Consider the following 15,571-nt stretch of genomic DNA (forward strand, 5'->3'; position numbering starts at 1 on the left):
AGAATAAAAAAACATTTTATAGCAAATAGATAGAACTTTTATTGTCTGGGTGGAAGTATAAAGGTTGCTGGTTCGACTCCAAGCAATATCGTAACCAGGCTTAATGATGCTTTTAAACAACAGGTGAAAGTTGTGACAAGACCACGGTTTGAGCGTTCCTTTAGACAAATCGTTAAAAAATACCACTTGTGTAGATAAACACCAAAAGAGAATTTAAAAAAGAACGTAATCATATAGTGTTTCTAATTTCTTTGTGTTATATAGTATTTTAACTATGCCTTTTCAAACTAAAATAATTGCATTAAGTGTCTATGTTTTATCTATTCGTTTATAAAAATTAGAATTGACCGCATGAAATTAGTTCAATAGGAACTGCCGTTGATTGTAACTCCAATTCTATTTCTTAGAGATTTGGCAACACTGCATAAATTGTCATCCAACCATTTTTACGTAAACTACTTGGGAAATGACAATAAGCAAATGTACAAGCTTTAGTTTAAAGAAAGGTAGATTATTAAAATGTCATAGAAAATTACATACTTTATTTACACGACTATGGAACAAAAAGTGGTTGTTTCTTCTTCTTTGGAGGTGGCTTAAACCTATCCAAAACACTTTTTGGTTTTTGAGATGCATCTTCTTGTTCTTGCTGTTGAGCTTCTTGTACAGCTTTCAAAAACTCCTGGAGAAAAATAAAAAGAATTGATTTTTAGCCAACATCCAACTGTGCTCAACTAATAGAAATTTGTTTCCGAATAATTATATTTCCAGTACTAACGAAATCATGAAAAGGTGTAATCATAATTTACTAATTTGTATGTATTAAAATAAATAATTTTAATTTTTTTTTAGTTAAGCCTCCAAATCACTGATTAATACCTGTAAATAAAGAATTTAGCTGTTGGTAAAATAAATAAGATTTCAGAATATATAAGTTGATAATTTAAATCTTAAAGATTTTATTTTTTTGTTTCTAGTCATACAAAATTATGCATTTGACATTGTCAGATTCTAAATATATATCTGTAAATTAAACAAAAATGATGGACAGTGTGGAAATAATCCTAACTTGAATGATAATACTGTAAAAGGAAAGCTTATGTACCTACATTGAAAAAAAAACCCTGACCATTTCACCGCCAACGGCATTCGCCACTATTGGACAATAGTCACGCAAACAGATGAAACATTAACACAACATATGCCCAAATTCATGGAACATACAAAAGCCACTCAAGAGAAGTTTTATGAAATGCCGCAAACGAATGTACATCTACACTCCTATCATTACTCTATACACCATCTCCAACAGAATGTTAACGTATGTGTTTGTTCTTACATGTGGTTGATAATATTTAATCCAAATTTAAAAAATACAATTTTTATGTTCATAAAGGTAAAAAGTTAAAATTTACAAAATATTGGAAAAAATTTGCAAACTCGTTTTATAGCAAGAACTAGTGGCTGAGAGAAACTTGCTTAACAATTTTGCCTTATATAAATGTTATGGTTAAAATTCAAGAAATAAAAAAATAATTAAAAACATTTACATTTAGTTGATACTAGGATTATAATTTATTTCATGGTTGGCTCTTTTTGCCAAAAAGTATTATCAATCCAAATGTAAGCAAAGTAAAAAAGTCCCTCAAATGCGTTATTACTGTACAAGTGTTTAAAAAAAATAAGCCTTCAGAGAAAATAGTGAATTTACAATAACAATAATTTAGGATAAGTAAATTACTTGGGCATATTTACAATGGTTATCGTTTTTCCACAATACACTGGGCAGATATACTCACTCTTTTCTGCTTTTCTTTCATAATCTTCTTTGTTTTTGCCATCTGGACTGTTTTTCCGTGCCTCTTGGATTTTTTACGAGGAGTGAAGTCAATGTTTGGTGGTTTCAGGAACTGGAAGGTTGCCAAGACAAAAAGGTTAGATTCACAAATGAATTTTACCGACTAAGTAATATAGCCAGGTCCATTTAAAACTAAAAGCCCAATTATCAAGGTCAGCTGCGTATGGTTTTGGACCACCAAAAATCTTCCAACTATCAGGATCAACATTTTGATTACCAGTGACAGTACATACAAAAAATCTTTTAATTTTTACTACAGTATTGCTGTCTAGTTTCGCAGACTTGTCATGGGACAACCAGGCAGTCTGGACTTCTTCGACCCTGAAAACATGTGAGTTCTACAGAACTCTATCCTGTGGTTGTATATTACTAAGACCGAACGTATATGTATATACAAACGATAATAGATCCAAACAACCAAGTTATGCGACTGTACAATATTTGCAAAAATAGGTAAAGTGAATTATTTAGTCAGGACCAATAAGGACAAATGTAGAGTAAACTTCTGTTTTGGGCTTACCAGCAAAGACTTCTTGGCTTCCAGTTTGTCTTTGAGGGAAGGCAAGTCCACCTCAATGATGGAGGCTGGGTCCAGGGTGATCATCTCCGGTTGAATCTGTAAAATTAAATATTCTTGTTGATTTGTGAAATACAGTAAACTCCCGATAAACCAAGGTTGGGACCGTGTCGCCTCGGTTACCGGGAATCTCAGAAGCGGAGTTCACTTACATTTTGAGGTTATGGGTTACATGATCACCTTTGAATATCAATACAACGTACCACGGAAGTCAAATACCACCAGTAAAATATAGGTTTTAGCATAGCAAATAAAAAATGATCAAATAGAATTTTCAGCAAACATTTGTTTAAAAATAAGGTAGTTTTATTGAAGAAAACAATAACAGAAACATGTTCAACACTTCTTAAATTGACTTCAAAAACTTGAAACCTGAGGGCTTGAAAATCAATCAACTAATAAATTATCAATTAGTTGAGATGGGGACACCACCTAGGTGTGTATTTTAACCCAAGTATGAGTGAAGGATGAATGTAGATGTGTTTATGGTTGGAAGATTGGAAATGGTAGAATGTTGTGAGACGATATGTGTAGCTTTGTTACAGATTAATATCAGCTGTTTCATCAGTCAGGATCAGGGACAGCTGGGTCCAGTTTCGAACCATCAAGAGATACTAACCTTTCTCAGGATCGAACCAGCGACCTTTTGACTGTTAGACAAGCACTTAAACCACTCAGCTACCCAGCCAATATTTATGAAAGACACATGTTTTCAAGAAAAAACGTTCACTATTTACATGCAAAAATGTAATAAAAATTTATGTTGTTAAATGCCAAAATATCACATTACAGCAACTTCATACACGTAACCGTCTAGGTAGATCGTAATAAACAAACTCAGTCAATTATTTGAACTGAGACAAAACTCCTGTTCCTGTTTCAAGAACATCTACTTTCAAAGACAGATTTTCAATTTTATTTATTGATTTGTTACGAGTAATTAAACAAAACTTGACCTTACCTTTTCTAATAGTGCCTTCACTTCGGCTTCTCTACGCTGACTCTTGCTCTGGAATGGATTTGCCTCGTAAGCATCGAAATTAGGCTCTCCGCTACCTGTCATCATAGAAAATATTGCAAATAAGTCGGAATAAATAAGAAGTTATAAAATAACTTAACCAACAGCAGTGTGTTAACTATAGTGTTAGAGAGACAAGGGAAACATAAGATTAGGTAAAGTTATAATTTATATTTTTAAACAAAATAAGTTAAAAACTATCTAAATAAGGAAGTATCGAGAGTAAATTGGTTTTATGCGATCCTAGGGACAAAATCATTATCTCCAGCAATTGAAGCAAAATCGAGGACGTTATATGATCACGGAGATATCATCATCGTCAAGAATCAAGAATTTATCACAACAAATTACAAATGTACATTTTGTATAGTTGACGTCAACACATGATCTTCTCCCACAGCTGCAGCAAAACAGCTGACAGTCGGGGCAAATCTCGCACTGAGAAAATCCTTAATTAAATTGAATCAAGCGCAAGACCAAGAATTTATATTTCACCAAAAATTTTTGGACCTGTCCATCCTAAGTAGTGGATTTACTTTTTTTACCTGCAATAACTCCTGTAACGACATAGCCTACCATCGCCAACAATAAATCTTATCAAAGAAGATTATTATAAGTGTGTGGTAACTTTATTTATTTAAAACCAAATGTAACTGAAACTAACAGCCGATTTTATCTTAACAATTCTTTTACCTAATCATTTTACATATTTTTCTGAAGCTAGTATCTGGTTAAAATATTTGAAAACCAAAACAGACCTGGTACTAAAAGACTCGTAAATCCATTGTAAGTTCCAACTCCGAGAATGTCCTCAAAGGGGCAAAACTGTAAGTTCTCAACGCCTTTGTAAAGTTTTTGCCTCAAATAAGCTCGCTTATCCCCTTCTCCTGGCGAGCAGAAATCTTTATATATCTGGAAAAAGTCAACAAATCACTATCTTGCAATATGTTAGATATTTGTACTGATACTTGAAATGCCACTGTGATATACAATCGGTAACTAGGATGTAATGTGAATCTTTTGGACAAAAAATTTTTTAAACATGGAACTTTCGATCGAGGGTCAAAAAATAACAAACTACACATTTTGTCATACTGCACATTTCTTTAAGTTGACAAATTCATGAAAAATTATATACATTGTTTATGAGTTAACTAAATTGTTTGAATTTGATTTACAACACTTTTCAAACAAGCAACAAGGTTTCATGTTGAAGTACTTTCTGGCCATAATTGAACCTCACCACAACTCCATTTCCAACTCAAAACTTCCTCGGTTAAAAATGCTGGCAGAAACGGTGAGATATTCTCTTTATAATAAATAGGTTACATACCTTATAAATCCGACAAACAGCTCATTTTAATTGAAGGTCGTTTACATGTTTCGGCTTGTATCGGCCATTGTCAAAACGTTGCAGTTGGATGGTGAAATCCTTGTCATTGTTTTCTACTAAAAGTACATACACAAACACATACACACGGACGGGACGAAAACATTACGAAAAACGAATAAAACTTTAAATAGGCCTATTAAATACACGGGCAGGACGCACGCACACCGTTGTCAAGGTCAGGATGCAGACTGGACTAGTTGTGTCGGTGTTGTCTTATCAGCTGATGTGGACTGCTGACCAATGGGCGTCGAACTCTGCCTTTGTTTTAATATGCTATTGAAAATGTGATGGGATTTGAATTTAAGTTTTTCATTCAGAATTACGCTCTCAAAATTGTTGTTCTCATTAACCTGTGCCTTATAAATTTCGAATTCTTCGAGAGTGTTAAGTCTGCTTCCCTTTTGGCAAATATGTAGGATTTCAAGGCCTTTACTAATATCGTTCATATCATGGTTTTTATCGACCAAATGCTGAGCAAACGATGATTTTTGTTTTTTATTACGAGGATCTGGTCTATGCTCCTTGTATCTAGTATTGAAATCTCTACCTGTCTGCCCAGTATACATGCTAGGACAACTGGCACAAGTTAATTTATATACACCACATTTGTCATATTTATCACCACATCTGGTTGAATTGTTTAAAATATTTACGGAACGATTAGTTGTTCTGAAGGATAGATTTATACCATGTTTTTTCAATTGTTTGGATAGGCCGTTATGCAGAATGTTACTGTATTCAACGCAAACATACTTCTCATTGTCCTTTCTTGTGAACTCAGATTTACTGGCTTTTGATTTATGTTTGTGAATGAGCTTATCAATTAAATTAATATGGTAACCATTGGCTATGGCAGTGTGTTTTATTATGCCTAGTTCTTTCTCATAATTCGCAATAGACATGGGTATGTTCAAGAGCCTATGTACCATACTGTTGTAAGCGGCATGTTTCTGAGATGGCGGGTGGTAAGATGAGGCGTGGATTGTCATATCTGTTGTGGTTGGTTTCCTATAAACACTGTAATCAAATTTGTTGTTGATTTTCTCAATAGTGAGGTCTAAAAAGTTGATTTTATTGGCGTTTTCAGTTTCCAGGGTGAATTTTAGCTTTGGATCAATGCTGTTTAAATATTTATGTAATATATCAAGTTGTCTAGCACTTCCATCAAACAACAGTATAGTGTCATCAACATAACGATGGTACATTAGTATTTTATTTTTGAGTTTATTTTTATCAGAAAATATATGTTCATTCTCAATGTGGTTAAGGTATATATCAGCCAAAAGCCATTTCGAAGAATTCGAAATTTATAAGGCACAGGTTAATGAGAACAACAATTTTGAGAGCGTAATTCTGAATGAAAAACTTAAATTCAAATCCCATCACATTTTCAATAGCATATTAAAACAAAGGCAGAGTTCGACGCCCATTGGTCAGCAGTCCACATCAGCTGATAAGACAACACCGACACAACTAGTCCAGTCTGCATCCTGACCTTGACAACGGTGTGCGTGCGTCCTGCCCGTGTATTTAATAGGCCTATTTAAAGTTTTATTCGTTTTTCGTAATGTTTTCGTCCCGTCCGTGTGTATGTGTTTGTGTATGTACTTTTAGTAGAAAACAATGACAAGGATTTCACCATCCAACTGCAACGTTTTGACAATGGCCGATACAAGCCGAAACATGTAAACGACCTTCAATTAAAATGAGCTGTTTGTCGGATTTATAAGGTATGTAACCTATTTATTATAATGAATACAACAGCTCAGGAGCTAGAATGGAAATGAATTTTAAGAGATATTCTCATTTGTGTAAATAAGTTTTGTATTTTTGTGCTAGGGTGGATTCTTTTGCATTCTCGTAAACCTACTCATAAACTTTGGATTCTGAAAAAGACACCCTAATGGCGTAGTTAGAACTTATTCGAATGAGCTTCTCACAAATTAAGCTTAGTTTTCAGTACTATGATAGTTGATCTTACATATATGATTTAGAATATGGTTCGGAATAAATTGTCCTTTCAGTATGGCAAAAAGATTGGTGTGTTTTTCAACAGAAGTCAGTGCTTGAAAGCAGCATGTTTTGTTGAAGGATCAAAATTCAACTATATACTAAAACTGCCCAACTGGTGATGGAGAAAAAATGGGAATAGGATACTAATTCATGATTGTTTCGGCGTCAACTGCATCATCATTTGTAAATAGCTACTACTGAGGATGCCTCTTCATAAGGGTGAAACATCTGGCAGCAATTTACGGATGAGTTTGCAGTTGCCGAAAACTACTGTATCTCATAGGAATAGGATGTCAACTTTAACCCAAAGTCAAAGCTACTATCCGCAAACTCCTTAAAACTCAGTCTTTTATCACATACTGCTATTATATTACCTCCACAACATTACCAGACGAGGTAGCGACCAGTCCTCGCTGGCTGATGGCAACATTGCTGACGACAGAGAACATGCGGTAATCCTGCAGAGGTCCTGTCAGCTGACGAACGTCCCACACTTTAACAGACCTGTCCACCGCAGCCGTCACCATGTGTCTGCGTACATCCCAATATATTAGTATAAGGAGGAATGGTCACACATCTTAACTTGCCAAGACAAGAGTTCCAGCAAGAAATAAAGAACTCTCTGAGCCGATAAAATCTTTGTGATTGAATCTGCTGGACACCAGAATCTAGTGTTACTGCCGCTGTGGTTTTTTAAGTATACATTTCACATGTATTTATGAACAGCTGATAGCAACATCAGTTCTCTCAGCGATAGGGACGCAGGTTGACAGCACAAAAATTGTTCACAATACAATTTATTTGATATTCCTCTACCGGTACTACAATAGGAAGCCTTCAGAAGAAAATGTGTTTAGAAGTTTTTGATTAATGTTGGATTTTCTGGAACTTCTTTTCTTGAGCAAGTTGGTTCTGAATCCATTTCTTTCAGCCAATAAACTACATTAAATTTGTGTAAATACACCCAGTTGTGTGTGTAAGTGTAAAACCTTTTTATGTAACAGAACTGCATAACGTTAGTTGGTTAAAATTTAATTCTTGGAACTATAGAAGACACTATGTAAATCAGGACTTCCACAATGCCAGATCATTAAAATGCTGTATAACTGATTTCCATGAAAGTTAGCCATTATTTCTTGGTCCTAGTTGAAATATTGCTGAAATTGAGGATTACATGGCAACAAATAGGTATGAGACCATTTTCAGACCTTGGCTGATCTCAAAATTGCACATAAACTTTGCTGAATGTGCTATAAGTAGGAAACAAGCCTTATCCAGTTTAAAAACCCCTTTTAAACTGGTTCCAGGTTATCAAACGCCAAATCAGTAAGGAATCACAGTGTAACACTACGGAGATGTAAGTAAGGAGATACAATATAAACTCACTGTCCACGCATGTCGATGGCCACACTAGTTAAAGGTTGTTTATGACACAACATCTTCACCAGGGGGTCCCTCACCGTAGGGCTCCACATTGTCACTGTACCTGTCGGACAAAGGACGTCTCACTAGTACAATTAACCTTTTGAACATGATCATTCGGTAATTATAATTTTTGTTAGTGTACTGGTGCAATTACCTGCTGCCAAGTGATCCTTGTGACCTTGAAAGGCCTCGGTTTCGATCCTCACAGGTTGATCTTCAGGCGAACGTTGTTATCTTTATTTCGTTCTATTGAGTCATGTTACAAAACACGTAAAAATGGCCAATTACTATTACCTATTGGTTATTGGCTATTTTTACAAGTTAGGTGTAAGTGTTTTGTAACATGACTCAATTTTTTTTTCTAAATCGACGTGTTTGCAAGAACGAAATGAAGATGATGATGTTTGTCTGAAGATGATCCCGTGGTGATCGAAACCGGTTGCCTTTCAAGGTCACAAGGAACACTTGGCAGCAGGTAATTGCACCAGAACACGTATTGATCAGTGATTTAGAGGCTTAATAGAAAACCATTTTTTTTAGGTTCCCCTATTGTATGTATCAAAAATGAAAGCAAAATGTCTGATTTGAGGTGAAAATGACAAAGAATTAGCCTACACCCATCAGCAATTTATATCCTAGCTGTTCACAGTTATTTTAAGTAAACCTCTCCTACCACACTATGCAGCAGAAGGCAATTTCATCATGAACACCAAACCCAACTGATCAAAACGCAGATCATACTAAGCAGTACAATTGACGTTTCCCTCTAGGTATATGGTTAATGATGGATGTATAACCGTTTTTAAAGTACATTTAAAGAACCACATTATTATCTTCTGTGTCCTCACCCCGTTGCGAAGAATGGGAAAAGCAACTAGTATTTAGTAAGCCCATAAAGTTACTGAAAACATGTGTTTCCAAATTTCCAATACATACGCAGCTGTGAGTAGATTCTGTGTAAAACTATTAATTTGTAAAAGCTCACCATTGGTGTGGCCTAAACAAATCACGGCATTGCTGGGGTTTTGCGTCATAACCTTCAGACGACCTTGCTTGCTGTTGAAATGGTTCACCATCTTGCCGATGGAAACATCCAACCAGCCGAGGAATCCATCTTGATTCTAAACAAATTTGAAATTTAAAAAAATTTTCATTTCAATAATTAATACATGATTTATATTCTCAAACTGTACAAGAGTATGATTTGCTCAATAACACCAACCTAGAGGTTGTTAATGTTAAGTGTTTGGTCTGTAATATTGTTGCAGTTATTAACGTATCTGAGCCACAAGTTTTTTCTAATTAGTGATTGGTTGCTACACAAGGTATCCATCAGTTACAACCTTCAACTGTAAAGAACTAGAGTTGTTTTGTGCGTAGTTATTAAAGTAGGAAAACTTCTTTGAATTCAAGGAACCAGGTGTTGATTGCAAGGTATTTACTATGTTCACTGTAGATATTTTTTGTTTGCACTATAGACATAATGAATAAGCAAAAAAAGTGTGTTCTTTCTTGTTTTTGATTTTGTGGGATGAAAAATGATTTCCTATCTTTAATTATTTTATTTTTTTTTTAGATGATAATACACAGCTAAATACTGTTCGGCTACAGCCACACTTGAAAACTTGTCACTGCGACAAAGGATAGAAACAGAAGCGGTAAACATGAAACTCAACAGTTGCTGCTGCACTGTTTTACTGTATATCTTGTTCAGTTTTGGTCTAACAGTGGTTCCTACTGTGCAGTTGGAAAATATGCTGTTTAATACAGATATCTTTGTGAACAAAATAAACACATGTATGCTATGAAATGCAAGCCTAGAGGATTAAGTATCTTCTGACACAATAGGAAGGAATCCAAAACCTTGTATTTTTTGCACTATGTTATGTTTAATGTCGGTAGATCATCTAAAATCTACGCTCATTAAAAAATGTTACAAATAATTTTTAATTTGAAACTACATCATCCTTAAGCAAATGTTTAAGTCTATGTACTCTGAATTTGTGTTTTCTCCTTCCATTTTAGACAACACGCAACAAATAGCAACAAGTCCTTCTCTCTCATTAAAAGCTAAGTCAACAGATAGAAGTCGCTAAAATGTGACACCTCTTCAGACCAGGTCGCAGATGAATTTTTTTTTGATGATTTTTTTGGTGATTTGGTTGCAGCGACTAGGTCGCCAAGTGTGGCTGTAGCAGTAGCCTTAGACTAAAGATAGTAAATTTTTAGGTGTGGCACGCACTAGTAGAAAGAATAATTTTCAAAAGACTTGAAAGAACCCTTAGTAAAAAAAGTGACATTTCAATGACTGGCATGATCCCTTGTACAATAAGTGACTTTTCAGTGACCGATTGACATCTGCTTAGCACTCTTCACTGTCATAATGGTATTTTAGGATTATTATGTACAAGGATAGGGATCAGCTAGCTTACGTGGTAGACAGAGCCCAGATTAGCCTTGATTACACATAAAACACATGACACAACAAGGAAAAACGTAAAAAGAAAAACTAAAAAAAATTAAGTTTTATCAAAAACGTAAAAAAAAATCAAAACAATAAACTAACTGACTCACTCCAGTGGCCAGAAGGAAGTGGTACGGAAGAAACTCCATGCGTAACACCTTGTTGAGTGCCTTGATACAATGTAACTCTACGCCTTGGTTGTCGTACATGTAGACCCAGTCCTTCTGCGCTACCGCAAACATTGTCTCCTGGTGCAACCACCTGTCACAATAAACAAGGTTTAAAATCCAAGAGTTTTCAAAGTCAAAGAGAGTGTCTACTTATATTCTCTGCCTACTCATCAATTCTTTGAGACGTTAGTTAAGTACACTTGGGTGTGTATTTTAAGCTGAATATAAATACAAGGCGAGTGCAGGTTAACATGAAAACGACCTGTGTAGCTTTGTTACAAACTAAGAACAGCTGTTTTATTAGTTAGTTACTTAAAGCCCACAAAGACAGCTGAGCCCAGTTTTGAATCATCAAAAACCTACCGACTCATCTCAGGATGGAACCGACAACCATTTGATTACCAGGCAATAGGGATAACACTATAGTTCGGCCACTTAGAAAACGACCTGCGCGCTAATGCAAAACCAATGCTGGAGGAGGTTGTTTTCTAAGCGGCCGAACTATAACACTCAGCTTCAGCAGACTTACTTAAATGTAACATGTAATGGGATTTGTCACTGAAACTTAATATGTTTCCCTGAGACATAGCTGAGGGGAGGGAAGTTTAAGTGATGTGCTTTTGGTACTAACTATTTGGGTGCCGATTTTACCGGCGAAGCTTTAAAAACATGTGTTGTTAGACACATTAAAAAAGTAGAGTTTTTAAGAGAACTAAGAATTCTGTGAGCATTGTGAAAGCTTGTAAATTTCCAAAATTAATAGGATTCCTCAAGGCTAATCTAAAAACAAGTGGGCCAATGAGTTACGATGTTTTCAAACGTTAAGATTTATGTACTCACTGAACATCAGAGATTGTCTCCATTACGTTAGTTTCACATAGAAGTTTCTTTGTGACCCAATCAAAAGCAGCCAAATGCCCACGTCTGCCTCCTAACAGCAGATGACGTCCGTTTTTTGTGTAGTTCATTCTGTAAATAATTTTCAATACCATAAATCATATATTTTTATTTCATAATATTAAGCTAGGTCTATAATAATGTGAACTGTTAAAACCTTTTATTGAATGAACAACAGTTAACTAAATATGTTTTAGGAGAAAAAAAGGAGCATTTTGTCAAAGGCATGGTGTCTTACTTAAAAAATATAAAGGCCTAGACCTACAACAATTTTTTAGTTTGAAAAAAGATAACACTAAAAGAACACACAGTTTTTACAAGTTATAAAATAAAAGATGAACAACTTCTAAATCAAAGAAAGAAAATACAGTAGCCAATATTTTAGGCCTACTTTACATCTCTCAAACTTAAAATCTCAAAACACTTAGAATATAAAGTCCTCAATCTCAAAGTAGCCAATTCCCAAAGATTTCTTATTTAAAAAGAATTTATTTGGTTCGAAAAACAGTCTATTGAGTCAACATACTTCCTGAAAACGGGACTATTGGAATGGAACATAAAAGTCACGTAACATACACACAACTATAGGTATTTTATTGGTCAAACAAAAAGTAATAAAACAATTTGATTACCTGTAGGGTCCAAACTGAAGATTTAATTCAAATCTTTTAGCAGCACTGGTGATGTCAACGTTATTTGATATCTGCTCTTGGCTGTACTGTCTTGTTACCTCGTTTTCATCAGGTTCAATAAAACTGTAATTGTAACAAAACGATTAACAAATTGTTGGGATGTGTTTATTAGCATTGTGGAGATGATTGTGTACTTCCTCTTTACCTCCTTGAAAATACCACCAAGTTTAGATGGTAACAAAATTAACAGTGTTTTATTGTTTTAACGTTTGTTATTGGTTTAAAATTGTTTTACAAAAATGTATAACAAAATTAAAAAGTGAACCAATGTTGGATTAGATTAACTAAAGTAGGTCCCATTCTAGAGTAGATTAGATTCCTCGCTAGAATTGTGTTTAGACCGAAGCCCCACGCTCTACCACTAAGACCAGCTCACTCCACATTTAATGTAGGGTACTGTCAAAAGTTAGTAGTAGGCTCAGTTAGTAAAAAGTAAAATTACAACTTACCCAGAATCTTCTGTTAGTAAAACCGTAGATCTCGCAGCCTGTTCTGTTGCCCATTCTACAACTTTATCACTCTTCAGAAGTTTAACTTTTTCTAAATGGGTTTTGATTCCAACTCCTTTAATGCCTTCCCCACGACTGTATTTTTTCAAGAGCTCTTCAGGCACCGGTATCCTCTCTTTATCAGTAGTTTTAATGGTACCATCTTTATTGTTTGTTTGAGGTTCAAACCGTTTTACTATTGTTTTTCTGTTAGCGGTCTCACTCAATGTCTTTAAAGTTTTTAAATTCTTTTCAGCGAGTTTACGACTTTCTTTTGTATTTTTTCGGTCGTCATGTTGTATATTTGATACTGGTTTTTGAGGTTTTTTAAACTTTTTTCTTCTTGCACCTGTTCCTCCCTCCTTTTTCTGTAGTTTACCCATCTAGAACAAAAATGATAGAAAACCTATAGTTTTATAAACAAGGGCCTACTAATTAGTGAATGTTTATTTACCGGTACCTAATAAAAATCCCTTTAATTTTTTATTCTGTGGCCTCCTGAAAAACAAGAGAAACTAGCTTTTGTGAGGAGGGGGGGGGGTCATAGATTTGGACATTCTAATAATGTATGTCCGCATTAAGAAAAGACACTTTTAAATCAATCCTTATGTAGTAAATGGACTCATAAAACTAACTAAAATAAAAGGTACCGGTACTGTAAACGCTCTGGCTTAAAGTTAGTGAAGTGACAAGTCAAGGATTCAGTCAACTTGAGGGTAAAATGTGCTCGATTCTTCTGATTCTAGTCAGTACTCGCGTATTTCACAAACCTATGGTTGCCAGCAATGCGGACTTGTAAATACAATTTAAGGAGCTATTTAGATTCAAGTGCTTTTAAAAATTTATATTCAGCGCTGTTGACTCATAGTGACTGAGTTAACTTAACTTATATATCGGTTATACTTATATAACTTATACTCGAGTGGTATAAAATAGGCTAAGTACTGATTCAACTCATTTCCGCATTTGACTCTCAAGCCATGTTACAGCTGTATGCACTAACTTATTTAATTCACATCCCGCTTTCAGCCAATTTATACAGAACAACAGCTCATAATTTAACCTAATAACGAAGTAAAAAGTATCAGCTAACTTACCTATGAGATTGTATTTTAACCTTGTTAAAAAAATTAAAGGCCTAGGCCTAGTTAGGCTATTCTACAACTCTACTTTACTTTACTTAGTACCCTACTTACATTAAATGGTTACTAAAATTAACTTCAGTAAGAATTGGATCCAGGGAGTAATGTCCGATATTTTTATTCAAAAGTCGAAACAGTCTGGTACTTAATTTAACATGAAATAAAATAAAATTGTAATTGCATGCATGATGTAAACAAATAGGTTTAGGTTATGTTTTGTGTAACGCAGAGGATACGCGTCCGGTAACCGGACGTGGATTAGGCGTCCGGCAGTTACTGTCATAACCTAACCTAACCAACCAAACTTGCTGATAGTGAAAAAAATCAAATGGAGGTTCAATTCTCTTCATAACATAAAATTATAAATGCCAAAAATTGTAACAAAAGATGTTCAGTTAAGAAGAAATTACATTCAAAGCAAAATCTGTGACAAAAAGTTAAAGTTACCGATGGGTTTCGAACCGGGGACCTCTCGCATATCAGTCAAGCACTCTATCCACTACACCACGAACCCTGATGGCTGAACATCGTATCATTGTGGTAACGCAGAGGATACGCGTCCGGTAACCGGACGTGGATTAGGCGTCCGGCAGTTACTGGCATAACCTAACCTAACCAACCAAACTTGCTGATAGTGAAAAAAATCAAATGAAGGTTCAATTCTCTTCATAACATAAAATTATAAATGCCAACAATTCTAACAAAAGATGTACAGTTAAGAAGAAATTACATTCAAAGCAAAATCTGTGACAAAAAGTTAAAGTTACCGATGGGTTTCGAACCGGGGACCTCTCGCATTTCAGTCGAACACTCTATCCACTACACCACGAACACTGATGGCTGAACATCGTATCATTGTGGTAATGGCGTTCCGGTACCCCCTACCGGACGCCTAATCCACGTCTGGTTACCGGACGCCTAATCCACGTCTGGTTACCGGACGCCTAATCCACGTCTGGTTACCGGACGCGTATCCTCTGTGTTGTGGTAATGGCGTTCTGGGACCCCCTACCGGACGCCTAATCCACGTCTGGTTACCGGACACCTAATCCACGTCTGGTTACCAGACACCTAATCCACGTCTGGTTACCGGACGCGTATCCTCTGTGTTTGTGTAATGTTGATTGCCGTTCTCTGTTCTCTCACATGTGCAGGTCTTCTTCTTTTCTAGTTTGCTTTAGTAAAGCTAGCTTGGTTTAACTAACCATGTAGCCACACTATTGCATTGATACAATTTTTCCCGGGCTTTTTCAAAATGCCAGCATGATGCTAGTTCTAGTTAAGAAATTTCAATTTGAATGTCTTGTTTAATTATTTAAATATATCTCAAGGTTGGATTCCTGTTCCTTTTAAACATTATAGTAATGTTGGCCATAGCTTGCAATTATTTTCCATTAGGATTGTTTGGAGTTTGGACAGTTGGTGGTGAATTCC

At 35.3% G+C, this 15,571-nt stretch overlaps 1 protein-coding gene across 3 annotated transcripts; it reads right to left on the reverse strand.

Moving 5' to 3' along the window:
- Nucleotides 1-527: 527 nt before the first annotated feature.
- On the reverse strand, nucleotides 528-14,653 carry LOC128992000 (WD repeat-containing protein 46-like). 3 transcript variants are annotated; one of them, XM_054415329.1, is made up of 13 exons: nucleotides 14,585-14,653; nucleotides 12,957-13,378; nucleotides 12,448-12,570; nucleotides 11,759-11,887; nucleotides 10,859-11,009; nucleotides 9,270-9,405; nucleotides 8,246-8,345; nucleotides 7,234-7,390; nucleotides 4,212-4,365; nucleotides 3,397-3,491; nucleotides 2,379-2,474; nucleotides 1,800-1,910; nucleotides 528-682 (listed from the first exon to the last, which is right to left on the reverse strand). In XM_054415329.1, exons 2-13 carry the CDS (start codon nucleotides 13,376-13,378, stop codon nucleotides 554-556), a joined length of 1,803 nt encoding a protein of 600 aa, XP_054271304.1. In that variant the 5' UTR covers nucleotides 14,585-14,653; the 3' UTR covers nucleotides 528-553. The 3 variants fall into 3 exon arrangements, with proteins under 3 accessions (XP_054271304.1, XP_054271303.1, XP_054271305.1); XM_054415328.1 differs by lacking the exon at nucleotides 14,585-14,653 and adding an exon at nucleotides 14,192-14,355; XM_054415330.1 differs by lacking the exon at nucleotides 14,585-14,653 and adding an exon at nucleotides 14,093-14,164.
- Between the last annotated feature and the right edge of the window lie 918 nt (nucleotides 14,654-15,571).

The sequence above is a fragment of the Macrosteles quadrilineatus genome, unplaced genomic scaffold (genome assembly GCF_028750875.1).
Source record: "Macrosteles quadrilineatus isolate MER2022 unplaced genomic scaffold, UCM_ALF_1.0 Scaffold_4__1_contigs__length_99947679, whole genome shotgun sequence".
NCBI lineage: Eukaryota > Metazoa > Arthropoda > Insecta > Hemiptera > Cicadellidae > Macrosteles > Macrosteles quadrilineatus.